We start from the raw sequence: 26983 nt of genomic DNA, 5'->3' as shown, positions 1-26983 counted from the left end.
TCTAATGCTGGAGTTCGCGGCGTGAGTTAAATGGCGCGACGATGAAGGATCCAAGTAGAAAGAACGACCTCTTTCTAGCCGATAACTGGCCAGGAATTCTGGTTATTGGCTAGTTTCTAACTAGTTTAGACGTTCAGAGTAACTGGATAGTAATAGAATTCCTCAAGTTTGAGTTAGAACATTGTCCGCCATTTGTAAGGAGGAAATGAGTGAGTGAATGAGAGAGAGAGAGAGAGAGAGAGAGAGAGAGAGCCTGCAACGTGCTTTGTCATTCCAGTCTTAGAGTTTCTCTCACTCTCACCTTTAAAAATGGCAGACAGAATACCAATCAGGCAGATCAATCAGGAATTATCATGTCCTAACTCTGACTAAAGAAACTCTAGATGGTAAAATGAGTCAATTATTAATAAGTTTTTTACTAGTTTTAAACAAACCTTTTTTTATATAGTTTTAAATTTTTATATAGTTTTTGATTATATAGTTTGATTCTACATTATAAAACATTATATTTTATTATTCGATATAAGCATAACGTGAGACTCATGTTGCAGAAAGTATAATCCTTTCACGTACAAATTTATTTATTATTGCAGCTTTATTTTACTATTATTTTTCCTAGTTTCTGGTCAGTAACTATCCAGTATTTACTCACCATTTTTATCGTCTAGTTTCTGGTTAATAAGCCAAGAAATACGGATAAGTATTTTCCTGTTTAGTTTCTGAACAGTTACTGTTTAAAAAATTTTAGTCAGTAAAAACTGGCCAGTTTCTAATTGGTGAACACTTTTTCCTAAAAATTTTTCTAATTAGGGAAGTTTCCCCATTGTCTCTCGCTGTTCTTCCTCAAATTTGTACCCGCTGTTTCGCGGGCATGTATGATGTTATCTACTCGACGACGACGTCGCCGATGTTATCTGCGCGGGCTGATTGCGCGTCCAATTAAAAATTGCAGGGCGCAGGTTGAAAGCACGGCACGAAAGTTATATCGCTCCCTGTTGCGTTCGCGAGCCGGCGGGATTTAAAGGTCAGCACTACGGGATTAATAAATCTGTTTCGAGGTCGAAAAACACGATATCGGCCTACGCCCGATATCCCGCACGAATGGCACTGCCGTTTCTCGCTTTCGTCGGCCGTTTGATAACAAAAATCGGGTCAGCTCAATCTATCGACGTTATCGATCCGCGGGATCGCTATTTCGAGGAACAATTTATACGGAATGACTGATGCTTATGGCGTTTGACGCGCGCGTCCGAAGATACCGGTATTTCGCGTTCTTATTCCCGGCCGAGACGGATTTGAATTTCATGCTATCGATCCGCGGGATCCGGCTATTTAAAGCAAAATAAGTTTACGCTCTCGTGGGCGCTTTGATTTATGACAACTGTTATTCACAATTATAGCGTCCTTCCTTTATTATTACATCACCGGCCTTTAGTTTTATGCGTCGCGCGAATTCGTCACGAGCGAGCACAGATTATCGGGACGAATTCATTCCACCCTGATCAAATTAGCCCTAATCGGTTATCTGGCTTGTATAATTTTATCGGTTCTATACGGAGACAATATTGTAGTAAAAATTACGTTAATATTCTATTTCTTTTCACAATGTTTCTTGTGAGCTTGGACTATATTGAAATTGTAGTACCACAAATAAACAAGTTTGACTCATTGAAAGAAAGATTTTGTTGTCGAAACGAAAATTTGATACATCAGACCATAATTTGATTAAAACGGCCAATGTTTAGTAATTGCAACAAAAATTTAATTTCCGCTATGTGTTTTGGTTTCTCAACAGTACATATATTTGTCACAAGTAAAAAATATATAACGCCAACCAAATTGTGTGTATGAAGTATTTTGCAGTTCCAAGTACAAAAATATATTTTTAAGTGTTGGTTAAACAATTTCTGCTGAAATATGAACGATTCAGAAATTCGGATTAAGACTACCAGAATTCTGTTTGAGTTAATCAAAAATCCTGATAATTTAAATTGAATTCTGGTAACTTCAACTCGAATTTCTGGATCGTTCATGTTTCACTAGAAATTGGTTAGTACAATCAAACTTTATTTTCTCTATAAAAATTAGTGTAGAAATAGTCAATTTCTCCGTCAACAACTAATCCGATACGGTACAGTAAAAACATTCAGATACACAAATTACAATAATTTTGTGGTAACAAGTCAAACGTGCTTATTATTTTTAAACGAACATATGGTAATTTCGGTCATAATTCTGCATAGTTCAAAATCACAAGAATTTTGTTATATTAATTTTGCTGTAGAACTTCTACAATATTTTTTTCGTGTAATTATTAAAAAAGTCCTAAAATTACTAATAATTCTTGTTATCAATAAGGTCCTGATTGTCACGATGCGTTAGATGACTCATCAAGACCCAATAACATCATCTTACACTAAGCAGATAACTGATTGGGACCAACTTAATCAAGACCACGGAATAAATTCCGTGGGAATTTATAATTGTTTATAATTGGATATGCTGGGACGAGATCGGAATAGAAACCTTTTCTCTTTTCCTTTCTCGGCAAACGTTTGAAAATTTCACGCCGTTGAATCGTAACTCGCGCTACAATCTTTATTAATACATAATGAAGGCAAAGTGCTTATTAATAATAGGCGGGCCGTTCTAATTATGAAGCAGATTAATCGATCTTCCATTAACCATAGTAGTCGCGCGCATTTATCATCTATCCGTATGTCCCTTACAATTACTTATCTATAATGAGAATGCTCATTGCATACACGCATCATACACACACACACACACACACACATATATATATATATATACGTACATACGATATTCTGCGAAGGAATAATTGGGTCGCAACGGGTGTTTCATGCATTCCCCACCTTGTTCGCAGGTTATGCAAAAGTCATGCCGTTGCGGATTCATGTACGGGGAACTGACGGACAAGGAAACGATCGCCAGGATCGAGGAGTGCCTCGAGGGCCAGATTCACGATCAATTCGAGATCCTACTGTACAAGAAGAACAGTAAGTCTCCCGAGCGTCGAGTTTCTTGCATGCGACGGCTTCAATGTGGCGTCCATGGCTTGTTCGCGAGAATCGATGGTTTCAGGCGCCGCGTTTGCGATTGACGCCTAATTCGCGGATCAAAGCAAGACGACAGAGTCACTGACAACCAGAAATAGATTCGAAACTTCCGAAATTTTGAAATCCTCGAATCTAAAGCATCGGTTGTTCCATAATCACGACAACATCGACATCATTGTTTCACAAGCGTGAAGAGAGAATAAACGTCAAATTTGCGGACGATATTGTCATGTGAATGAATCAAGGATTAATCTCGTGGCCATTATAGCCGAAATTGCTGGATAGCGGGCTGGATGTAGTTGCCGTCCGCGGTGTAATTTAATCGCGTTGGCGATTTGCGATCCCGACAAAACTTGCAGATCGCGCCCGAAATCGCGCCGATGGCGCGTGTACGTTTTTCCTTGGCGCGTTTGTCACGCACGGTAATAGGATGGTCGTATAAAGAGGAGAGGGGGAGAGAAAAACTCCCCCACGGAATCTCGGCCGGGGAGTTATTGCGCGAAATTTGCATGCGCGTGTTTATCGGGCCGTATCTAGTTTCCTATTGCGCCACCGTGCACTTTATGCGCCGTGCACGCGAAAACGGTTCGAAGTGCCTGGCAATCAACGGTCTGTGTGTTTAATGGAAAACAAAACGCCGCCGCTTAACCGCCGGCGAACCGACACTTGACCGACGAAACTCCCTTGAATTAATCGGGACACCTCCAAGTAACCGCCGTTGACGATCACGACAGTTTCTGCGGCCTTTTGATGTACATACACGACAGAAACGCCGAGAGGAAGGCCAAAGGCTCGTCCGCTGCGAGTGTAATCGGACGTATCGCAACTTCTTCGCGACTTGGGCCGCAGCGTGTCGAATAATCGCGATACGAGAGAGTCACTCTTTGAAATCGAGGTAGCGTATCGCGAGATCAAAGAGACGTTGTTTTTGAGGATGAGCGGCAGCAGTCGCCGTTCGTCTCTCTGCACCGTGATGTCAAAGCAATGGAATTTTTACGCGCGTATTATGCAGAGGGTGATAGATAACACGTGATGGATATTGTTTATCGCGAACCTTGGAGGTTTATGCGTTGCCTCTGGCGTTAAGATGTTTTCTCTGGCTTCCTCAAGAACTGTACACTGAGAAAAAAGCAGTTCAAAGAAATTCGTTCAAGCGAACGTTTAGTCGATGGTTTTGCCGCGGTTATCAATAGATTCAATAATCGCGATTTGGTCAGTAATTGTATCAACGCAACTTATTGCTGCGCTAGCGCGTAATTTGTCCAATAGACGGGCAATATTTTGTCGATCCAATTGTCTTTTTCTCGGTGTACGTGCAGTGGAGAGTCCATCGTACATGACACTTGAGTAATTTCAATCGTTCGTACGACAATTACCGTGGTAAGCAAGCAAAGCGTGCGTTACTGTCGCAATAACAACGACGACGATAACGGCGATCGTCGAATAGAGAAACCATCGATTCCCGGGAAACACTTTGGGAAAACGCCTCGAGGCACGAGATGTATCATTGTGCATGCGCAATATCGATCGAACATCGAAACGTAACTGTTCACATCACCTGGCGACATCGATACGATACGACGGCCAGCAAGATTCGTATTATCGCCACTCGTTATTCCGTCACCTCACGTCATCTCACTCTGATATATTCGTGTACTGTTTCTCTTTTCTTTCTCTCACTCTCTCACTTGTTCACTTATTCTCTCTCTCTTTCTCTCTCTTTCTCTCTCCATGAAAGCTTCCTGTCCGACGTCCGTGCGATTATTTCCGATTCTTGATCTCTCAGTAGAGGAGAGCCATCTCCCTTAATACGATGCAACGTGTTAAGCTCAATAATGAAAGATCGTTCTGTTTCAAGGTACCCCACGAGGTATGTCTAGCACAGGTTCGCAAAAGCGTGCTCGCAAATGCCACCAGTAAGTCACCCACGAATCTAAAACAGTATACAACAGACACCATATATATATAGATATATATATATATATATATATATATATATATATATATATATATATATATATATGCGACAAATATACTTTAACATACCACCGATTCTACATTCGCGCGGGACACGTCCGAGAAGCATCGCCGTCGCGGCGATGCTTCGAGAACGACGTCCTGTCTATGTGTATACACCTGCCGTAACGCGATCGACCAGTTGGCGTTCGAGGATCGTCGAACAGTTTCCGGTAATCAAAAGCGCTGTAACGATTCGCTGTAACGAGGAACAGCCTTGCCTATGTGGACATCATATACGACTATTGCGATTTGATCCTTTGATTTCACTTCATGTCTCGTTTTCGTCTCATCTTCGCTTTGACTTGACTTTCCTCGTGACGTGAAAATCCGTATACGCGATGAACACAGAGGTGCATCGTAGAATCTCGACATGCTTATGTTCTACACTTTGAATCTTAAGTAATGTTAAATCTGTAGAATCGTGCGCAGAGAAGATATTGTAGTAAAAATTACGTTAAAATTATATTTCTTTTCATGATGTTTCTTACAAAGCTGAACTAATATATACAAGAAGAAGAGTTTAGCTATAGATTTCTGATGAAATATAAAGAAATTCCGACTGAAGTTATTAGAATTCTGCTTAGGTTAACCGGAAAAACCTTGATAATTTCAACTGAATTCTGATAACTTCAACTGGAATTTCTGTACTCTTTACACGTAGGTCGTTTGAAAAGGTACGTGGTCTAATGCAGAGATTGCACGAATTTGCCCAAATCTTTATTACCGTAGTTCAGAACTATCCTTCATTAGGTCAAGTGTGACAGTATAGAGTGATCTGTCGATTAGTCTTTGTTTGACAGTATGCCAAAGTGTATAATTTTGTGTGTATAATTTTTACTACAACACTTTCTCCGTGTATTGTTAGAGTAGAAACGTATTGAGAAGTGCAATAATCGGAGACTGCAAGAGTGAAGAGGAATTATCTTGAAGCAGGGAAACAGAAGTTGGACCGATGAAATTGTCACACTTTTTCACTCGTTATTTTTAGACGTCGATTAACTAAACTCAGCTTGATTTTCACTAGGCTCACGAATGAAAAATGGTGTCTTATCACGCCGAAACTCTCCGACACACCTTCATTTTCCGATATGTTAACATTAACTAGAGAGAGAGAGATCTGAAGTCGATTGTTATTAGTCTTCAACGCGGTTAACTTTGGTTTTTTTCGAAATCCATTTCTAATGTCACATTCGTCACCTTTGTTTTCCTCCATAGTAATTGAGAGCCACCCACGGTCTCTCTCTCTCTCTCTTTCTCTTTCTCTCTCTCTCTCTTCTCTCTCTCACACACGCTAGAACGGAAAGGTTGTGTAGCCTCGCAATAGCGCCATTCGCTGACTGCTGTAAAAATAGATCACGGACGATATTTTCGCGTGACATTACGCCCGTTTGGCGAGTCGAAGTGCCTTTTTGCCGGACAAAAGCCCGGCCAATGGCCCTTATCGTCGGAAGGGACGGAGACGGATGCAACGGTGTTCGTTCCTCGCCGGAGAGAGCAGGGGCGTTACCTTGAGAGGATTATCAACCCCACGAGATTGATTAAACCGCGGAGGGAAGCACCGGGCATTATATAAAGGGCGAATTAATTAAACGCCATGTTGCGATAAGGGAAAATTTTTATCTCCGACAAAAGTTTTACTTTCATTCGCGCTTTATTATCCTTGCGGGCGACACGACGTGTACATAGTGACCGGCATGAAGAGCCGCATATTCAGAAGGCAAATTTGTCTTTTGTCGTATCAACTCGTATCGAATCTTTTATCTGTTTTCCGTAGATTTCGTTAATTCAGACGAATGCCCGTGCTTGTCGTCGGAATTACGCGAAACCGAAATATTTCCATTGTCATTAGCGAACTTCATTTCGCGCTTGGCTCTCTGATATACCGTTCCATTTATTAATCCACAACACACGTCGTAAGCACACCGCTACATAATTACGCCGTTTACATTCGAGTGTACGAATCGGCATTCGTGTAACGTTTAATATCGGAGCAATCAAGGTAATTTTAGTATTGCAGTGAATGTGAGACCGCAGCGTTTCCCAACGATGTAATTGGTAGTTATCACTTTTGAACGCGATGTTCTCTATAAATGCACCGCGCAGTAGCCTTTGTTTGTACTTATTTTCGCTCGTTGATTTTTTTCACGACGATTATTAGATTTTCCGTTCCTTAAATTTACTCCAACGTCGCAATTGTCCCGACCTTAAATAGACTTCGCTCATTTTCTTTTCCCGGAAATTCGCGCCGCACAGTGGCGAATTTTAATTCCTAGCCAAAACCTAAAAAATGAAAGTAGGCTTTAAGAGTTAAAATGTTTGCTAACTTTGAATTGAATAAACAGAGAAAACAAGTCAATAATTTTAATCCCTTTAAAACGTTACATTGGCTGCTGGCAATGCCTCCAACATGAGCATTGTGTCATAATTGTCTAAAAATTGTCAAATACTTAAAAATACAAATAAAATTGTCACATAATTGTCAAATTCGAGATAAGTTTCTATATTTATATTGAGGTATTAAATATATTATTTGCATTTAAACTCAAGATGAATTCAGCTGCTGGAGGTTTGTAGAATATACTTAGTACTAATAAATTATGAAAAACTATAAATTAACATTTTTAGAACCAGTTTATTAGAGCTACTACATAGGTTAGTGACATTTTTTATTAACTTATGGAAAAAGTAGTCAAACGGAAAAAGTTCAACGGAATTCAGTTAAACTCTTAGTATGATATTATAGTCCTGTATGTCTAATATTAGGACATAAAAACATATTCTGCGAATATTTGCGAATGACTACGTAAACGATGTTTAAAGAGGACAGAAGTCCGCGTAGCTTGTAAAGGACATTCACGAAGTTATGTCTACTTTTCAAAGATGATATGTATGTTCTTGAAAAGTACTCATCGAGACAAGTTTAACAATATATAACATTACTGCGTGAAATAAGAGTATTGTATAAAAATCGGGTATCAACATTATTTATTCAAATTTATTTCAGATTCGCAATCTAATCATATAATTTTAAAAAGAAGGGGAAGTAATGATGAAAGTAATGTTCTCTTCTCCTTCGACTAATTTTAACGCACGGACTGATTACTTGCTGGAATATGTGAAGAAAATTAGCGGGTACACTAAAGTGCTATCTATGGAAATAAAAAAATTGATATATAAATTCACTTTTGACGTTAAGTCAAAATTATTTGTTGCTTACCCTTACCATTTTTAGCTACTTTCCTGTCTTTGTACAATTCTGAGAGGTTTGGCCAGGATTTCGTGAAAATTCGCCACTGTGCGCCGGTTTAAAAGCATTACTATAACTCCCATACGGACGATTTTCGCACTTTTCGCCGTCTCTCGAAAATTCTCGAAATTTTCAGTCTCGGCGATGCATATATATACATATATATATAAATGTACGTATATGTATATATATATATATATACATATATATATAAATGTACGTATATGTATATATATATATATATATATATATATATAAATGTACGTATATGTATATATATATATATATATATATATATATATATATATATATATATATATATATATTGTCGCGCTGAATTTTATACCGGTTCGTATGCCAATATCGCTCGACGAGTTTACAAGGTTGCTTAATTAAGCCAGTTGTCGATAAATGTACATATAGATAGGCAGCCAAAATATTATCGAGTGCTTATACGCCGCCTGTATTCCCACAGGCCTGAAATTTCACGTGCCCACGTTCGAGTCGTCTCGTTTCCTCATCGATTCGCAATACATAGTGGACGAACGAGTAACTAAAAAAGAAAGAAAAAGTTCCGAATAGAAAGAGCGATCTCTTTCTAGCCGGTAAATGACCAGGAATTCTGGTTGCTGGCTTGTTTCTGGTCAGTTTAGGCGACGCTTGCTTCGCCAGTAACTGTGGACGATAAAAGTAGTCAGTTTCTGACCATTTCAGTTTTTAACCAAGTCTTTTTTGTACAAAATTTTGTCAGTTTTCATTCTCAAATAATTTGATTTTCTCTATCTTGTAAAATATTACATTCTATTACTCAATATGAAAATAATGTGAAACTTGTTATTGAATTGGTTGTATTTAATTACCTTTTCTCGCATAGTTTTTGGCCAGTAATTAGTCAAGAAACATTGGCCAATATTTTCTCGTGCAATCTCTAAACAGTTACTATTAAATAAACTTTAGCCAGTAAAACCAGCCAGTTCCCGAACAGTCTTTCCTGGGAGTTTTTTGCTTGGGATTCGCTTGGACGAAACACTATAAGCTAAAGACGAAGCGCTAAGGATACGCTTCCTCACAGAACGATGCGAGATATATACATAATACACGTATAACGAGGAAATAATTTTATTTCGCCTACTCGCTTTTCGCAAACTTTCGAGATTGCAAAGAACACCGCTCTCTTTGACACGTCGTAGGTGCTCTCGACATCTCGATCGACATACTTGTCTTTCACTCACTATCTCTCACACAGACTAGACTCTGACTATTTTCCTCTCGTGTACTTCGACTACTGAAACTTTCTCTTTAGTACTATTCATCCGCATGCCCGCATGCTTTGCGCCGCAAAATAGCGTATATAACATATAGGCGAATCCCCTAATTGGATTCCATCGGCCTAAACTCGCATACAGCTTCGATCTTGCATGTCCATCGATTTCCCCTCGATGCGACAGCTGTAGCGCGCAATATTATGGCGCACGTAGTGCGACAATAATTTAGAGCAGCGAGACTTATGAGTTGCGGTTGAAGCATCGCCACGCCAAGCTACGGGGATTGAACGGCAGTTTAGAAGCGCAGCGTGTTGCTCGTGTCAAAAGTGTTATTATGCCTGATCGATTTGGCGGAGCTAGTTTAGCCGAGGCAATGCAGTAATCGATGGTAGGATATAATTCATCGTTGTCACGTAGAAAGGAAAGTTTCCAGCGACATTTCTTACTCATAATATCGGAGGAAGAACTGCATCGGAAAAACTTTTCACAACGCAGCATCTTACTTTTATATTTCAATAAATTCTTTCGCTCTCTTTTTCTCGCCCTTTTCCCCTCTCTTTGTTCTTGCATTTTAAATTAATTACAATGGTTTGCAAAATTAGAATTTCGATAAGTGGCATGGACATTTTCTATGGTTTCTAACAGAATTTGGTGTGCTAAATTCAAATTGCAAAAAGTATTTATCATCTCTAGATTTTGATAAAATTAAGATTAATTTCTCACAAAAACAGGTTATTTCAACTAAGAGGCGATGAACATTTTTTGTGGCTGGATTTGAATTTAGTATACCGAAATCTATTAGGAACCATAGAAGATGTCCATTTATTATCTTTAATCATCACTTATTATTTTTAATTTTGCAGACCAATGTTATCATTTAATCGCTTGATTTTGACCCAACGATGTTTTTCATCGCAAGTGGTTCTTATCCTCAGCTGCCACCCCCCGCTCCCTCATGATCGTTGTACACTTCAGGAAATTTGCCTGACACGTAAGATCGTCGTGATTAGTTTCTCACACTTCATCTCCTTTCACTCCCGAATGTCTTTATCATTGTACATAGCACAAGTTCTCACTAGCGCGCCGCTAGCTTCCGGCACGTAGCATGATAGAACACTCTAGAGTACGTCAGCAGAAAGATTACCAGCCGAATTGACGACGAGCCAACTTGCTGGCTCTCCGTTGTAGCTAAGATTCGCTCTAATCTTCCTGCGACCGATCGCGTGCTTGAAAAGGCGTACATACATACATATATACATATATACATATATATATATATATATATATATATATATGTATGTATGTATGTATGTATGTATATTACGTCAGATCTGAATTAGGGGTTAGATTAGGTAACCGCGAGCACCGTGTTCCGCCTCAAGTGCGCGGATAATAACGGCGTCGTTCCCTTTACGATGTTCAGAGACACCGTTATGGCTGCTCCTGCAAATAGCGCCCATCAAGAACGAGCGGGACCTCGTGGTCCTGTTCTTGCTGACGTTTCGAGACATCACCGCCCTGAAACAGCCCATCGAGACGGACGACAGCAAAGGCGGTCTCTCAAAATTTGCCAAACTCGCCAGATCGGTCACCAGGTCGAGATCGGTCCTAGTTTCTCAGTTCAGCTCACACCTGCCGGCCTTGAAGGATACAGCCGTGCCGACCACCACCAAACAATCGCACTTGGCTCATGTAAGTCATTCATTAATGTCCCACAGTCCCAGTCGAAATTCTAACGACTCTTCCTCTCCTCAGTGATATCTGTGTTTGTGTTTGTAAATTTCTATTTTTCCTATGCTCCATAGTAGTTTTGTAAATTATATTTTATATTATATTATTGTGTATACAAGATGCCGGAATTTATAAGTATCCGATCACTTGTGTGGTCAACATCCAGATACCCTGTATATCTAAATCAAAGTAAAGTTGTTTTATTTATTTTATATTTTGTAATTAAGACAAATGGCATCCCGTCTAACATTTATTCTGGACGTTTGTATAAAGAAAACTGGAATGTTTCGCAAAATTTGGGTTGGTCACCCTAGAGTCTCGACCTCGTCGGGTGAACAGAAAGAGGCAAGCAGAAGAAAATGGGCACAGACCTTGAAAATCGTTTCTAAAGAGCAAATAATTCCGAGCACTGTAATATATAAAAGAAAAACTGCGCAACGACAATGTAACAATACCGACACTATTGTTGAAAATTGCAGAATAGGCCTACTGATGTCGATACCGCGGCTTTAGACGGCAGTAACTCTAATAAATCGGTACAACGGACATGAAATGTGTGCAAAGCAATCTCTTTTTTATTCCGAGAAATATCCGCCTCGATATTCTGCTTACCGTCGTTGAAAGTTTCTGGATTATTGGATCACTTAGAAACAGTCAATATGGACAATAGATAAGGTAGCAGCGACAGTCAACTTATGAATTCTCATTTAAATCAATGAAACAGAAACGCAGTTTCAATATTGCCCGACTTCGTTGAGTAACGGAGAGCTAAAAGCACATCTGCATGAACGTTCCTTCTATCAACACAGAAGGCTCATGCATTTGAAAGCTCTTCGGAGCGTGAGAAGCTAATGGAGCTCGACTGGTAAGAAAAAAAAAGAGATATCAGATAAATGGTACTCGCGATGGCTGGAGGCTCGATACGGAGGCGGCGAAACTCGCTCATATCGTCACGATAATGCCATTTGTGTGTGACGTAATATCGCTCGGAATAGAAAAAAAATATTGCGAAAGAATATTCGCGAATATAAAAGTTACGTCAACCTGACGATAATCTTCAAAATGTTTTAACGCCAAGTCCTGTGCTTTCAGATGATGTCCTTAAGCGGCGATGTTATGCCGCAATACAGACAAGAAGCCCCGAAAACACCACCCCACATTCTACTACATTATTGTGCATTTAAGGCGATCTGGGACTGGATCATTTTGTGTTTGACCTTTTACACAGCCATCATGGTGCCGTATAACGTCGCGTTCAAGAACAAGACCAGCGAGGACGTCTCCCTCTTGGTCGTCGACAGTATCGTCGACGTGATATTTTTCATCGACATCGTACTCAATTTTCATACTACGTTCGTCGGCGCCGGCGGCGAAGTGGTGTCCGATCCGAAGGTAAATTCGCCGAGTTTTCCCTTCACAAAATATTTCATCGTTCGCCAAGCAAAAATTATAATTAGTTTGAGCGTTTAGAAACGTTGAAAGCAAACATTTTATCGCCTGGAAAACTCGCATCTCTATAGTTACGCGTTCTAAATTTCATAAAAATAATTTGCACCGAGATCAATTCACGTGCACATTTTTTTAAATAATTTATAACTAAATTTTTCATCCCCAAGAAGAAAGAGCTAGCTCTTTCTAGCCAATACTTGACCAGAAATTCTGGTCAGAAATGAGTTTCTGTTTTTGACCAGTTTCTAAACAAACTTCTTTTTTACACAAAATTCTGTCAAATAGTTTTCATCGTTTGATTCTACATTGCAAAATATTGTATTATTAAATACAAAAATACTGTGAAACTCGTGTTTTAGAAGATAAGAGTCTTTTTATGTGCAAATTAATTCAGTTGAGATGGTCGTAGCTTTATTACAATTACCATTTTTTCTTGCCTACTTTCTGACCAATAACTGGTCAAAAAATACCGACCAATATTTTCTTGTTTCAATTTCTGAAAAGTTACTATCTCATAAAAACCGGCCAGCTTCTGGTCAGTGACCAGTTTCTCCTGGTGGAAAATCTTCTACTTGGATCAGTTTCATAGCTAAGTATATGTCTGCTGGCAGCAATACTTTTAAGTATCCCTATTTTACAATGAGATTTAGCCACATAGATCTAGCCACACATAGATTTTTGCTGCCGCAGTTAATTTTTTTTCGGTGCACACGATCGGGTAACTTTGATGTTTTCAGGTGATCAGAATGAACTACCTGAAGTCCTGGTTCATCATCGATCTGCTGAGCTGTCTGCCGTACGACGTGTTCAACGCCTTCGACCACGACGAGGACGGGATAGGTAGCCTGTTCTCGGCCTTGAAAGTGGTACGGCTGCTGCGGCTCGGCAGAGTCGTACGCAAGCTAGATCGGTATCTGGAGTATGGAGCCGCGATGCTCATTCTTCTGCTCTGTTTCTACATGTTGGTTGCTCACTGGCTGGCCTGTATCTGGTACGTCACATTAAGGTGATTTTACCCTGCGTACACACATCCAAGGTAACACGCCGCCGCTAATAGGGTGGCGGGGGTGGGTACGTCGCGTACACGATCGTTACCATACAACATCCATACACGCGCACACCACGTACACACCGATGTTGTCACTGTGACTCTTGCTGTGCCACGTGATATGTGCGCTTCGGGCCACCGCACCAAACTGACTTTCTTTCATCCCTCTCGCGGATTCTCTCTACCCGTCGCATCGCGCGCGTATCTCGGAAAATGTGTCTCTCCCCGATGTGTTGTCGCTTCTCATCGATAGTTAAGTGTATCAAAAGAATTTGGATCGAGTAGAAGGCGCGAGAACGCCTTGCGCCATTATTTCTTTATCATAAATAACGATATGCTCCTTTTAACCGAGCATATACATGTTACGCGAAAGAGCGCTCTTTAAAGTAAAATCAGTGTATTCTTCATTGAAATGATGCTATACTCATAACTGGTGATTCAGTTACAAGTATAGCACTGCAATTAGTAAAATCTCGTTGAAAAGATCAATTAATAATGTGTAATTATTATTCCCATTACTGATACAATTTGCAAGCACAGACAGTGCCATTGCACGCTAGACGCACGGAGACCATTAGTTCCATTGTCAAAAACGCAGAAAGTTGAATTTGGTATTTGTGTATTACAGATGAATTTATATATTACAGATTTTGCAGTGAAATCTTACTTCCATCGATCTAAATCAGTGAGAAGTAAGACAGAGTAGTAAAGTGAAAATGTTTTCTGAAAATCGACAAATACTCGGTGAAATAATTTCTTTATAGATTCAATCAGAAACATTTTCACTGATTCATTTTAAAAGAGCAAAAAGGCGATATTATTGGAAAAATATTCCAATGAACCGACAAAGCGCGAGTTAAAATTGATTGAAAAGTAATTCTAGCATGGCGTTGACAAACAGAAAAACATTGATTAAGTTTTATTCCCCGTGATCTCGAAGGGGGAATAAGTGCGCGACGTATCGCCCATCTGAGACTGCATTATCTCTTTCGATCTCATATCAATATCTGTCGTTGATCGGGCCCGACGCAGCCTCGTAAGAAATTTCCTTGCGTTAAAGGTATTCGATAGGGAGATCAGATGCCGACAATGGGGTACAATATTCCTGGTTGTGGAAGTTGGCCAATGTTACGCAGTCACCGTACAGCTACTTGTGGACCAATGCCAGCACTGCACCAGAGCTAGTAGCTGGCCCGTCACGCCGCACGATGTATGTCACTGCTCTTTACTTCACAATGACTTGCATGACCTCCGTGGGCTTCGGGAACGTTGCGGCCGAGACCGACAACGAGAAGATTTTTACCATCTGCATGATGATCATTGCTGGTACGGATACAATACCCGTAAATCTCTATTCTTTGCCGAAATCGGTAATAAAAGAGAGGACACGACCGCGAGAACATGTCCTCCTTGATCTGCCGTCGCGATAATGACTAGACAATGATTCGCGATAGCGTAATAAGGTCTTGAAATCGCCATTTTTTCTCTCTTTCTCTCTCTCTCCTTCTCCCCTGGTCAGCCTTACTGTACGCCACGATCTTCGGCCACGTCACCACGATCATCCAGCAAATGACGTCCGCCACCGCCAAGTACCATGACATGCTGAACAACGTGAGGGAATTCATGAAGCTCCATGAGGTGCCCAAGGCCCTCAGCGAGCGTGTTATGGATTACGTCATCAGCACGTGGGCGATGACGAAAGGTCTAGACACTAACAAAGTTCTCAACTACTGCCCCAAGGATATGAAGGCCGACATCTGCGTGCATCTCAACAGGAAAGTCTTCAACGAACACGGTGCCTTCAGGTAAATCATATTTTTGCAACATTTTCGTGCGCTTTTCACGAGGCAATTTATTTCCCTATTTACTCTCCTAATACTTTTATATTTATTTTTTTTTATTTTCAATATATTCCCTTAGCTTGATAAAGTTCAGGATCCAGCTATCAATTTACCACTTATCTTTCTGGTTGTTTAAGAAAGAGTACAGGAAGTACAGGAAACTATAAAAAGGTTTCCTTGAAGCTTTTAAAGGGGAATTTGCAAACTCTCGACGCTCTAATTTACGAACGAGCTTTTAATTAATGTGCAGGTTAGCGTCCGATGGATGCCTGCGCGCTTTGGCGATGCACTTTACGATGTCGCACAGCGCGCCCGGCGATCTGCTCTATCACACGGGCGAGTCCATCGACTCCCTGTGCTTCATCGTGACCGGCAGCCTCGAGGTGATACAGGACGACGAGGTGGTGGCGATATTGGGCAAGGGTGACGTCTTCGGCGACAGCTTCTGGACGAACTCGTCGGTCGGCCAAAGCGCGGCGAACGTTAGGGCGCTCACTTACTGCGACCTGCACACGATCAAACGGGATCGACTGCTGGAAGTGTTGGACTTCTATCAGGCCTTCGCGAACTCCTTCGCCAGGAACTTGATCTTGACTTACAACCTGAGCCATCGGGTGAGTTCATTGAATATAAAAATAACGCGCCCGTCACAAGTCGGTGTGAACTGAGAGAAGTTTTCCGATAAAAAAATTATCAAACGGATATTTCCGTTTGATCAATTTTTATATCCGATTAAATTCAGTCGGATACTTCCGGTCATAATGACGTTTCGTCGTATAAACCGATTAAAAAAATTGAGGACCGATATTTCTCATTGGACGTTTTTCCTAATCGGATATAAAAATTGACCGGTATTTTATCGGATTTTGATCGGAAATATTCGTTTGATGATCTTTTTGTCGGATAATTTCTCTCAGTGTGGGAGGGAGTGCGAATAGAAATGAAGATACCGCGACGTAGCGTTTGATTGTTTATTGAACTTCCCATAGATTTTATAATAGTGCAGAAAGTTTCCTGTTTCGACTTGTAGTCGGCAAATGATCGCTGGCGATCGTTGTTTGCGCGGTGATAGATTTTCTTCTTACTTCCTCATACGACACAATTATACACAGTCTTAGTTAACAAGAGCAATTTGTATGGCACACGTTTCGTTTATATAATCAACATACGGAGAATGATAAATTATAACAATTAACAACCGACTCGTCAGGCACTAGACAATAGGCATTCAGGCCACGCAGCGCGATTGGCATGATATACTTTTGATATCATAGCGCTGAGAATTCATAAATACACGTATACACGACGTAATGAAGTTACACGAGAAGTCATAATCGAGTGACCGAATGAAAATAATGGTGGCAAATCGAGACTCATCAGGCCGTTTAAAAAGGGACAAAAGTCCTAATAATACGCACAGGGAAACGTTTGGATGTGTCCGACTCTCTCTGACTTCGATTCTTTCTGGATATGTCGTTGGCGTATGTGTCTCGGGATAAAAGACATATTGATAACGAGCCGTTGCTCTATCAACTCCGCACGCGTCAGTCATCTCCGTTCTATTGGGAAAGATAACAAAATACTAGTTTTTCTCGTGAGAGAGTTGCGGAACTCGAGATACGAAAAATATCAATTTTCGAGAAATCTCTGTTATACACATTGGAATATCATTATATCCAATTATTACAGTTACTATTATTATTATTATTATATTCGAAGTTCATGAAGATTGGAGAGGATCACTTGTCGAAACGTTCCCTCGTTAGATAAATTACAAAACAAATAGAAATCTGTAGAAATGTACATAGAGACCGCTCGTACACAGAATAGACAGACTGTTACACTCAATCTTCATGCGATGACTTTCGTAAAAGTGTAATTTGTTTCCGCTTCGCGCTTTGATTGCCTCTCGCGGCGTTATCACACGGATCCCTTTTAACATACTCCGCCGATATGCACAGTCGCATAAATTGTGCATCGCGAAGTTTACCATGAGTTTCCTTCTTTCCTTGCTCTTTATCATGTCGTGAAGCGCAATTACGAGTCTATAACAGTTTACTAAATACGTTTCTTGTACCCGCGTATTCCATTATACAATAATTGTCAAGATTGATAACAGATTTACACAGACTTTATTCGAAATCGATTAACGTTTCAAATATTTGTAAATATCTTTATAGCTAATCTCCTCTCTCTCTCGTTTTTTCTCTACGACTTCCGTAAAAATCTCTAAATGCACATCACAATTACTGTTCCTCCTCACGGAGTCCCTCGCTGTGCAGCTTGCGACCGGACAGTTCTAGCATAATTTTCGATGTCGGGTCTTGATCTAGCACAGATTTCATCTCGCGCTCGTCCTCCTGCGCGTCCGACGGCTTCGGGCCGACTCCCCACACCTCGCAGTGTTTGATTTTGAAGTCCTCCTTACCGCTAAGTTGAACGTAATTCTGAAAAGTCGTGCACGATACGCTCGACTTGCCGGTGCCGTACTCGCAATCCAACCAGAGGCCAGGATAATTAAGCTGCCCCCCCATGAGCAAGCCGTTAGGCATCGTTTGTTGATGGAGATTTAGATACTGATAGTGGCTATTGTAATTCGTCGCCGAGAACGTCAGTATGTCCGGCTCGAGCTTGAACAAAAACGACGTTTGATTCCCGATGAAATTCGGCCCCAACTTCCAACTGTCGGAGGCGAAGCCGCCGAACACATGATCGTCCATGTCCTGAAGTATGATTATCGTGGCGCCTTCCATCACGATCCTGCCCAGCATAGTGGAGAACGACTCGCCGTGCACCTGGCTAGAGAATAAGAAACGCCACTCGTTACGGAGCTCGTGCGGCAGGCTCAGGTTCAGGAACAGTACGTCTCCCAGTCCTAGTATACTAGGAAAATGCGGCGTGTTCTCCAAACCGCCGCAGATCGGCAGAAGATTGAGGTCGTTTATTCGCGCGCTCGTATTCTTATCACCCTTCTTCTGAGAGACTAGATAGAGGTACTGGAAAACGTGCGACTGGATGCTCTTGAACGTAGCTGCCGTCGTGAACCAGTTCTGCACCTGGTCGACGGTCAACACATCCCCGTACTTGATGAGATCCTCGCAAAGGCTCCGGGAACGCATCCCGATGCGCCTGGTGTTCACGGTGCAGCCAATGTTGCTCCAGGTGAGGTAGTGCGCGTTAGCAGAGTTCTTCTGCAGTCGCAGGTAGGAGTTGATCGTTGCTTGAATATACTTGAGGAACGTATCGGTGGGCATCTCATACTTCTGCTCTTCCTCCGAGAAACCGTCAAAAATCAAATTCGTGCGTTCCTCGGTGCTACCTCGCACAGCGAACACGTAAAGCCGACCGAAATTCTCGCAATTGACAGCGGAGACCCTCTTGCCTGGCTCATGGCAGAGGAAGCGTACCACAAATTGCAGCAGTAAATCGTCTAAATGTGTTGACCAATGCTTGAATATATCTTCACGTTTGATAGAACCTGAGCTACGAGACATGGACTTAAACAGATTCTCCACTAGTGTCAGCTCCTCTGCAGAGAGGATGTTCGCTGATGAGGCAGAACGGCTCGACCCATGACCCATCTGAAACAGATATTTCCAAATTTGTTATTTCACTGATGACTTGGTGAATCATATTCTGCATTTTCTCACTACAGATTATTACAAATTTAAAACTTCTTATTTATATACTTTTCATCTTATTAATTTCTTATTCTTTCATTCTCATCATCAATCATTTCATTCTAAAGTTAAAAAGAAGAGCTTCTTACATAAGTTTTTTCAATAACATATATATTCCTTAATACTTGAACCCTTATTCAGAATTTTCTTTTGTCGATAAAAACATCTCTGTAACTCTGTAAAAACTGTACTTGTAAGCCAATGAAAATCGATAAAAGAGAATTCAGAACAAGAATCTCTCTTAGACTGATATTAACAGTCGTTACTTAAAACTTGCCTCAGTAAGATACACGAATTTAAAATTAGATGTGAATTTTTCAATAGATGTCCAAGTTTATTATTTTTCTGATGACTTACTAAATCATCCTCCATATTTTTTCCTACAAAGCTACTATAAAATTAGAAATTTTTCTCTCTTATATGCTTTTCATTTTATACTTGTCACTATTATTTTTTTATTACAAAATTGAAAAGGTTTCTAAAGGGTTTCTCTTATATGCTTTTCATTTTATACTTGTCACTGTTATTTTTTATTACAAAATTGAAAGGGTTTATAAAGGATTTCTCTTATATACTTTTCATTTTATACTTGTCACTGTTATTTTTTCATTACAAAATTGAAAATTTCTACGCAAGTTCCTTCGACAACATATATTCCTTAGCCACTTGGACCCTTATTCTGAACACTCTTTTGCCGATGAGAGTGCCTCTAAATATACTCGTGAGCCAATGAGAATCGATAAAAGAGAATTCAGAGTAAGGATCTTGAAGCTAACCTGATATCTCGTGTTATCTTCGAGTAGCATTTCATACGCACCTTTCATACGGACCAGCAATCTTTCCCGATAGTCCATACACGTCGTCTTTCACTCGGTCGTCTCGTGGACGTCGAGACAAAGAACGCGAAGAGACTAACGAACCGCGCAACTCCACGACACCTCCGTCAACACCTCGTTTTCAGCACGTGTATACTTCACACGTCACGTCGCGTCACGTAACGTCACGTCGTCGCGCGAACGACGACGACGACGACGACGACGGTCGCGTTGGACGTTTACGCGCTCGGCGGATTTCTAGGTTATGTGACGCGAGGGGCCCGCTACGTGTGCGTGCGCGCCTTATCGACACCTATCGACTTCCGTCATCACGCCTGCGCCACTGACCTTCGCCAACTCCGTCCGGTCGCGCCGTTCGGATGCACCGTTCGCGTATGCACTTGTGCATTTCGGTCGCATTGCGTTCTTCGCCGGCGAAAAAAAAAACAAAGGCTCACAGATGGAGGATTGACATCGAGGATCGAGACGCGACATAGAAACGCACGTCTCGCGCGAACGTTCGCTCGAGTGACGCGAGATGGACGCGCCGGGAGCGCTGCGAGGGAGGAACGAGAGAGAGAGGGACGAGAAACTCCGAAATGCGGTCTCGCTCAAAGGGAATACGCGCGTTACACGAGTTATGCAATTTTCAAGCGGCAGATGAGATGACCCGCATATGCACAGAGCGCATTCGGGATGACGCGCGTGCATAATACGTCGAAGCGGAGCAGCGTTGGCTGCTTCCGCGCGATCTTCGCGTTGGCGCGAAAACGCTTGGTCGTTAAGTATCGCTTATAAACTCTAATTACTCCCTTCTCTTTGCGAACTATTAAAAGTTTTGCACGGAATTGAAAGCGTTCCTTTTCGTTACGTTGCACACCGAGAAAAAGATGTCTGAGAATTTATTTGCGGGGCATAAGATTCAATCGCAGATATACATTTTATTTCACAGAAATGAACTTTACAAATCAATTTTTTAGTACTTTTTTCGATGCAACGAGGGTAACTGCCACGCGCTACACTGAGAAAAGAATATTCGAGAATTTATTTGTGATATATAAAGTTTATTTGTGAGCTTTCGCCCCACGAATAAATTTTATATATTTAGATGTACATCTTCGTGACTTTCGTCAGTGTGTCTGTGCTAACAAAATTGAATTCTGTGCTGCAGTTGATCTTTCGGAAGGTCGCCGATGTACGTCGGGAGAAGGAGTTGGCCGAGAGGAGGAAGAATGAGCCGCAGCTGGACCAAGCTCAGGATCACCTAGTTCGCAAGATCTTTTCAAGGTAGGAGAAAACACACTTGCCAATAGCTGTTAGTTTTCGTATTCGGACACGATATCGAACGCAATATCGGGCACGACGCCAATTTGCTCATCCTTGGAACGAACAGACGAATTAAAAGGAACAGATGAGTCCATGAATTCTGCGAGAGAGATTGCATGTGTCTGATCTTCGAAAAAATTTGGGGATTGGCCGTTTTTGTTTCTCTTCTCTCTCTAATTTCTCGATAAAACCACTTCGTTTCGCCGAAGCGTGGCTTTAACGACTATCGAGGTATGCGAGGGGGAAAAAGGGGCGCGCAGTTTCGTGTATTCGGAATTTATCTTCCCACACTGTTCACTAGATATAAGGGAATGTGTAATTTCCGACGTACGGTGAATTACATCAAGTTCCGCATAATGATTCACGATACTCTCTCATATGTGTAGAACATATGTGTGCGCGCGTACAGTGACACGCTGAATCCGCCGCGATTCCGAATCTAGATCACACGGGATAATTAAACCGAATTTAATATTCGGCCTGACAATAGCGGGCCGTATTTCGGGAGGAGCGAACGGAGACCGTATCCTCTCGACACATACACATATATATACATACAAACATACACACACCCACACATCCGTGCCTCTGTGCGCGTGCACACGTGAGATCTCCTGCGTGACACACGTGCGAACTAGAGAAAGAGAGGAAAAAAGAAAAAAAGCAATAATGTCGAATCGAAACGAAGAATAAAGCGTGCGAGAATGTGTAGGGTGAGAGTATGAGGAAAAGGCGCAGGAAAAGCGACCGAATTTATCGCGCGCGATGTTTACACCCACCACCGCGGCTGTTGCTGATGTGACTGTTGATCGTTGCTTGGCTGGCCTGTTGTTCCGCAAAGGTTCAAGACCGACGGGGAAGGCCAGATCGGCGTGACCAGGACCGTGAGCGGACGGTCCCAGCAGGATTCCGACGAGGAGCTCACCGTGAACGTCCTGCCGCCATGGCCGAGTTTTAGGCAATTTCATTTCTCTTACGTATTTATTTCTTCTCCAATTCCTTTTTGCCGTTCCTTCGCTACTTTTTACGTACACGTTTCTTATTATTATTATAATTATAATTATTATATCATTACTGTTATTATATATACATTATATATACATATCTCTCTCTCTCTCTCTCTCTCTCTCTCTCTCTCTCTCTCTCTCTCTCTCTCTCTCTCTCACCATCTCGCGTTATCATTTGCCGTTGAATTTCTATTTATTATCATTATGTGATTCCACAACAATTGTTATTATATATTTATAAATATTCTTATTGCCGTGTGGTTATACGACCGCGCCATTTCTTTTTATTACTACCCATTATATTGCGATGTAAATAATATGTTAAACTATATTACATTTTATATACACACATAATATTTCCAGAATCCGTTTCAATATTCGTATACACACGTGTATATATGTAATACTCATGAATACCGTACGTATATATATATGTATATATATATATATACACACACACACACACACACACACACACACACACACACACACACACACCACAGCAGCGCGAGTGATGCACGTATCTCTGCGGTTTAATCCTGCATTTGCATTTTGATGATTCGTTAATTAAAAGCCCTGTTTTCGGCCTCTCCAGCGGCGGAGTTGACACGGCGATAAGAACGTAACGTGATAATAGCCTGCGCGCATAAAAAATCCAAAAGCGAATATCCCGAAGAGAGTGCGCTTCTGAGATGCGTCCCGGACGTTTAATAATTTTGTAAGCAATCTACATGCGAGGCCACGCTCTCCGAATGTTACGTCGTGATCGAAACAAGTGAAGGATTAAATCGCAACCACCTCTTTGAAACCGATGTAACAGGATGCTGTTCTGTAACATTGACAAATCTCGATGCTTCCTCGAGACCGACTCGGCGATTTTTTCTTCGACGAGAGAGCCGTCGGCAGTTTTTTCACTTAACTCCCGCCCCAAGCGGATTGTAATTCGCCAAAGTCTCGAGTCGGGATCGTGCACGCGTTGTGGGCCGGAGGAGCGAGAGAAAATCCGAATAGAGGCTTCCGCTCTGTAAGAAGAAATCGATCCCGGACTATTCGAAGCTGTCGCGAAGGCGAAATTTGTCATTGTCGGCCGAGAGCACCCTGTATACACATATTCGGGCGCTTCCCTCCGCATTCGCCGCGAATACCGTAAATGCGTCCCGTAATGTGCCAGCCGGAAGGTATCACGTACGTGCACTCGCTGTACACACGCTTGTATGTGAACGATAAATTTTCATCGCACGTCTACGTCGAAACGCGAGCAAATCGAGACTGGTCTATCGACCGCCGCGAAAAATTCCTCGGATTCGCGTTTGTTCTTATCGAAACGCGTATTCTCTCCCTTTCTCTTTTTCTCTTTCTCTCTCTCTCTCTCTCTCTCTCTCTGTCTCCGAACTCCATTTTATGGATAAAACTTATACTTTATGGATAAAATATCAGTACCATTCATTCGCCAATATATCCGCGATCTTGCTGATATCTGGACCATGTCCAGATAATAAGACTGTAAAACAAAGAAGAAGCTGTACAGAAAGAAAGAACATTCCTGTTTTAAAAATATTTTTCTTTTTTACATGTAAATCTAGAAATGAAATCACATAATATCAAATGAAGACGAGTTACTCGTATCAGTGCATTTCATATAATTCAACAAGGAAAAATATATTCTTATCCAAAAATAATTTTCACGAATAGAAAACACGAAATGTTGGATTGAGAATATGAAGTTTTCAAATGTCGAAAAAAGGTATCATTACCATCAAAATAATCATATTGTACTTCTTATGAGATTATTGTAACATGCAAATGAAACTGTTGAGAGATTCAAGACTTAAAAGTTCTTTTAATAAAATTATATATCATTGCTTACACATCACATATCATTGCTTACACATAAAACAATGATCGATAATTAGAGTATATTACTTTTAAACTAATATTACTTTTATACTAATTTTTTTATGTGCGAAAGGATTTGTCTCGTGGCGTGATTTTTTTATGCGAATTACCGAATGATTTCTTTGTGAGTAACCATAATTTTTTCTATGAATGTCACACGTTGACGAGAACATGCCACGAAATGTTCTTCGATTTGTTCGTCCTTCCAGCTGCATTTTCACGAGACGCACCCCTCTCACGCGGTACATTATATCATCATCATCATCGTCATCTTAACGATCACTGCAGTTTCTAATGAATGCTAGAGTGCTGTAAAATATACGGCTTTAGAGGGTTATGCGCATTTTCTTCACATCATATATATATAGTATATACATATATACTTTTTGTAACTAAAAACCCGAGTTATATAGAGCGAGTTTGCAGGATTTCGTATAGTTTCCACTCTTGGATGTACAGCTTCGCAACTCTTTATCCGCCAGCTTTCAGTCCTCAGCGCTAGAGCGAAGTACCGCGTCGCCGTGATGCGGTAACGACGACGTAAACGTAACGTCGAATTAACGGCGATGCTTGCAAGGCTTGTGTTTCGTAGAACGCAAAGATTGTCCGGCTTAAGTCGAACAAAACGCGATGTAATGTATTTGACAAAATTAATACGTAACAACAGTAAGTAACACGACAATATTATAAGTAACAGGAATATCACCGTGTGATATATAGCGTGTACGTTCTCATTAGAGAACAATTCAAGCGGACGGTATCTCATATCCGGCTGATTAAAAATTACGAACGGCTGGTCGATCTGGCGCACATCTGACGTGCTAGAACTAACGTTATCGACCCGGATATCCGTAATGCTGTCGCTGAAGTGAGAGATTACCGAAATCCTGACGCGTTTCGAGCATCCGATCTTTTCCGATTTCATACGTAAAAGCGAAGTGCATGCTACGAACACACACACTCTAGGATTCAGAACTTCTCTCTTTGTCTCCTACCCTATTTGAGTATCTTCACGAGTACGTATTTTACGTACGAAACGTTCTGAGATTACTGTCATGCAGCTGCCCGAGAAACTACCGGAATGCCCGATAAGGAACTATACGCGGCACATCACGTTTTCGCTGCGTTTGCGATTACTTACTTATTCACTGCAGCGCCACAATCTTCTTTCTTACTTTCACTACGATAATCATCGGTGATTTTTGTATCTGTAACTTTCGCATTTCTCGACTGCCTGACTTTTAGACTTATACAGAGTGTTTAATGATTATTGACATCGTTGTGTGCAGGTGAAACTTATCAAACAACTAAGAACAAAGTTCCTCTATCATTTCCCGGGCAAGCACGTAAAATTTTGAGATATTAATTAAAGAAGATTGGTAAATGATCACGCGCGCAATACAATGGATGAGCTGTGATGGCAATGTATCTGCTGTACATTATGTCAAACTGAACAAAAAAGTCCTTTATATTTTGCAAATGATGCAATTTTTCCATATTTTTGCAATTTTTAGATATTGATTAAAGAAGATTGATACACGATTGCACGCAATATCGCACAATTTTTTTCGATTAATAACTAAAAATCTACGTGGTTATTTACAAAATGATACACAGAAAGTTTTGTAGTAAAAATTACTATAGAATTTTGTAATCAAAAATTAGACGTTCTGTCGTAAATGATTGTCCTTTCATCTCATATGTGCTTGTATTTCAGAAACTAAAATATTAAAAATTTTAATATTAAAAAATTTGCTATTAAAAATTTGCTATATTTCTAGCTAAATTTATTGTTTCTTGGTAAAATAAAGCTTACTGATAGTCTATTCCTGGACTACTAAAAAGAAAAATGTTGAAAAGAATTTATATAAAAAGGAACTATAATATTTTCTCCGTATAGAGGATTTTTTGTTTAGTTTGTCTTAATGTACAAGCACACAGTTATCACGGCTTATTCAACGTATTTCGCATAATCTCTTTCGCCAATCCTCTATAATTAATAAGAAAATTGTACGTGGTTGTTTATAATATGGTAGAAGAACTTTGTATTCAATTTGATTCAGTTTTATCTGCACACGGATGTATTATGAATCGTCAAACACCATGTATAATGTACACACATTATAACGTGCTTTCGCCGCTAACAATTCCACTCGAGGTCTTGACTTACAGCCTTACGTTACTTTTCTCTGTAGCAATAATTGATTGACATTACATTCACTATTTGCGATATAGTTCTTTTTTTTATAATAATTATATTATATTATATTGCAACAGAGTCGGAAGGTACTGTTATATATATATATACGATAGTTTGACAATAGATTTATTCATTTATGTGCATGTACGGAATCGAGTTTTTTTTTTAGAGATAATGATAATGATAAGAGATAATACACTCGAGTTTGCTTATCTTATTATAGTAATCTTATATTAGTAAGTCCTGTAATGAATAAGGAACTCTTTTATCCAGTTGAGTACCAAAAGAATCTGAGAACGCCTTTATCTCTCGATTCAATCGACTGCATGGAGTAATATTATGATACTTTAGTTTCCATATATATATATATATATATATA

The 26983-nt window shown here is 40.5% G+C and overlaps 2 protein-coding genes across 8 annotated transcripts in view; one reads left to right on the top strand and one right to left on the bottom strand.

The window, feature by feature from the left end:
- Positions 1–26983, top strand: part of LOC116849230 (potassium voltage-gated channel protein eag) — a 138681-nt gene that overhangs the window by 102109 nt on the left and 9589 nt on the right. For 3 of the 7 annotated variants that reach the window (XM_032826167.1, XM_032826168.1, XM_032826166.1), the window contains exons 4-13: positions 2888–3020; positions 4939–4950; positions 11035–11303; positions 12435–12734; positions 13529–13782; positions 14900–15165; positions 15359–15644; positions 15931–16294; positions 21347–21462; positions 22343–22459. In XM_032826167.1, coding sequence (XP_032682058.1) covers positions 2888–3020; positions 4939–4950; positions 11035–11303; positions 12435–12734; positions 13529–13782; positions 14900–15165; positions 15359–15644; positions 15931–16294; positions 21347–21462; positions 22343–22459 — 2117 coding nt within the window. The remainder of the gene's footprint in view (positions 1–2887; positions 3021–4938; positions 4951–11034; positions 11304–12434; positions 12735–13528; positions 13783–14899; positions 15166–15358; positions 15645–15930; positions 16295–21346; positions 21463–22342; positions 22460–26983) is intronic. The other 4 variants (XM_032826169.1, XM_032826165.1, XM_032826170.1 and 1 more) reach the window with 2 other exon arrangements.
- On the bottom strand, positions 16638–20716 carry LOC116849231 (MTOR-associated protein MEAK7). Its single transcript, XM_032826173.1, has 2 exons — positions 20178–20716; positions 16638–19261 (listed from the first exon to the last, which is right to left on the bottom strand). Exon 2 carries the CDS (start codon positions 19259–19261, stop codon positions 17927–17929), a length of 1335 nt encoding a protein of 444 aa, XP_032682064.1. The 5' UTR covers positions 20178–20716; the 3' UTR covers positions 16638–17926.

The sequence above is a fragment of the Odontomachus brunneus genome, unplaced genomic scaffold (genome assembly GCF_010583005.1).
Source record: "Odontomachus brunneus isolate Ranch 3 - 2012 unplaced genomic scaffold, Obru_v1 Obru_scaffold_108, whole genome shotgun sequence".
NCBI classification, from domain to species: domain Eukaryota; kingdom Metazoa; phylum Arthropoda; class Insecta; order Hymenoptera; family Formicidae; genus Odontomachus; species Odontomachus brunneus.
This window is presented reverse-complemented; position numbering and strand designations above follow the sequence as displayed.

Bases quoted from the DNA above. Each gene is read 5' to 3' on its own strand.
- LOC116849231 (XM_032826173.1), bottom strand. From the start codon at position 19,261: ATGGGTCATGGGTCGAGCCGTTCTGCCTCATCAGCGAACATCCTCTCT.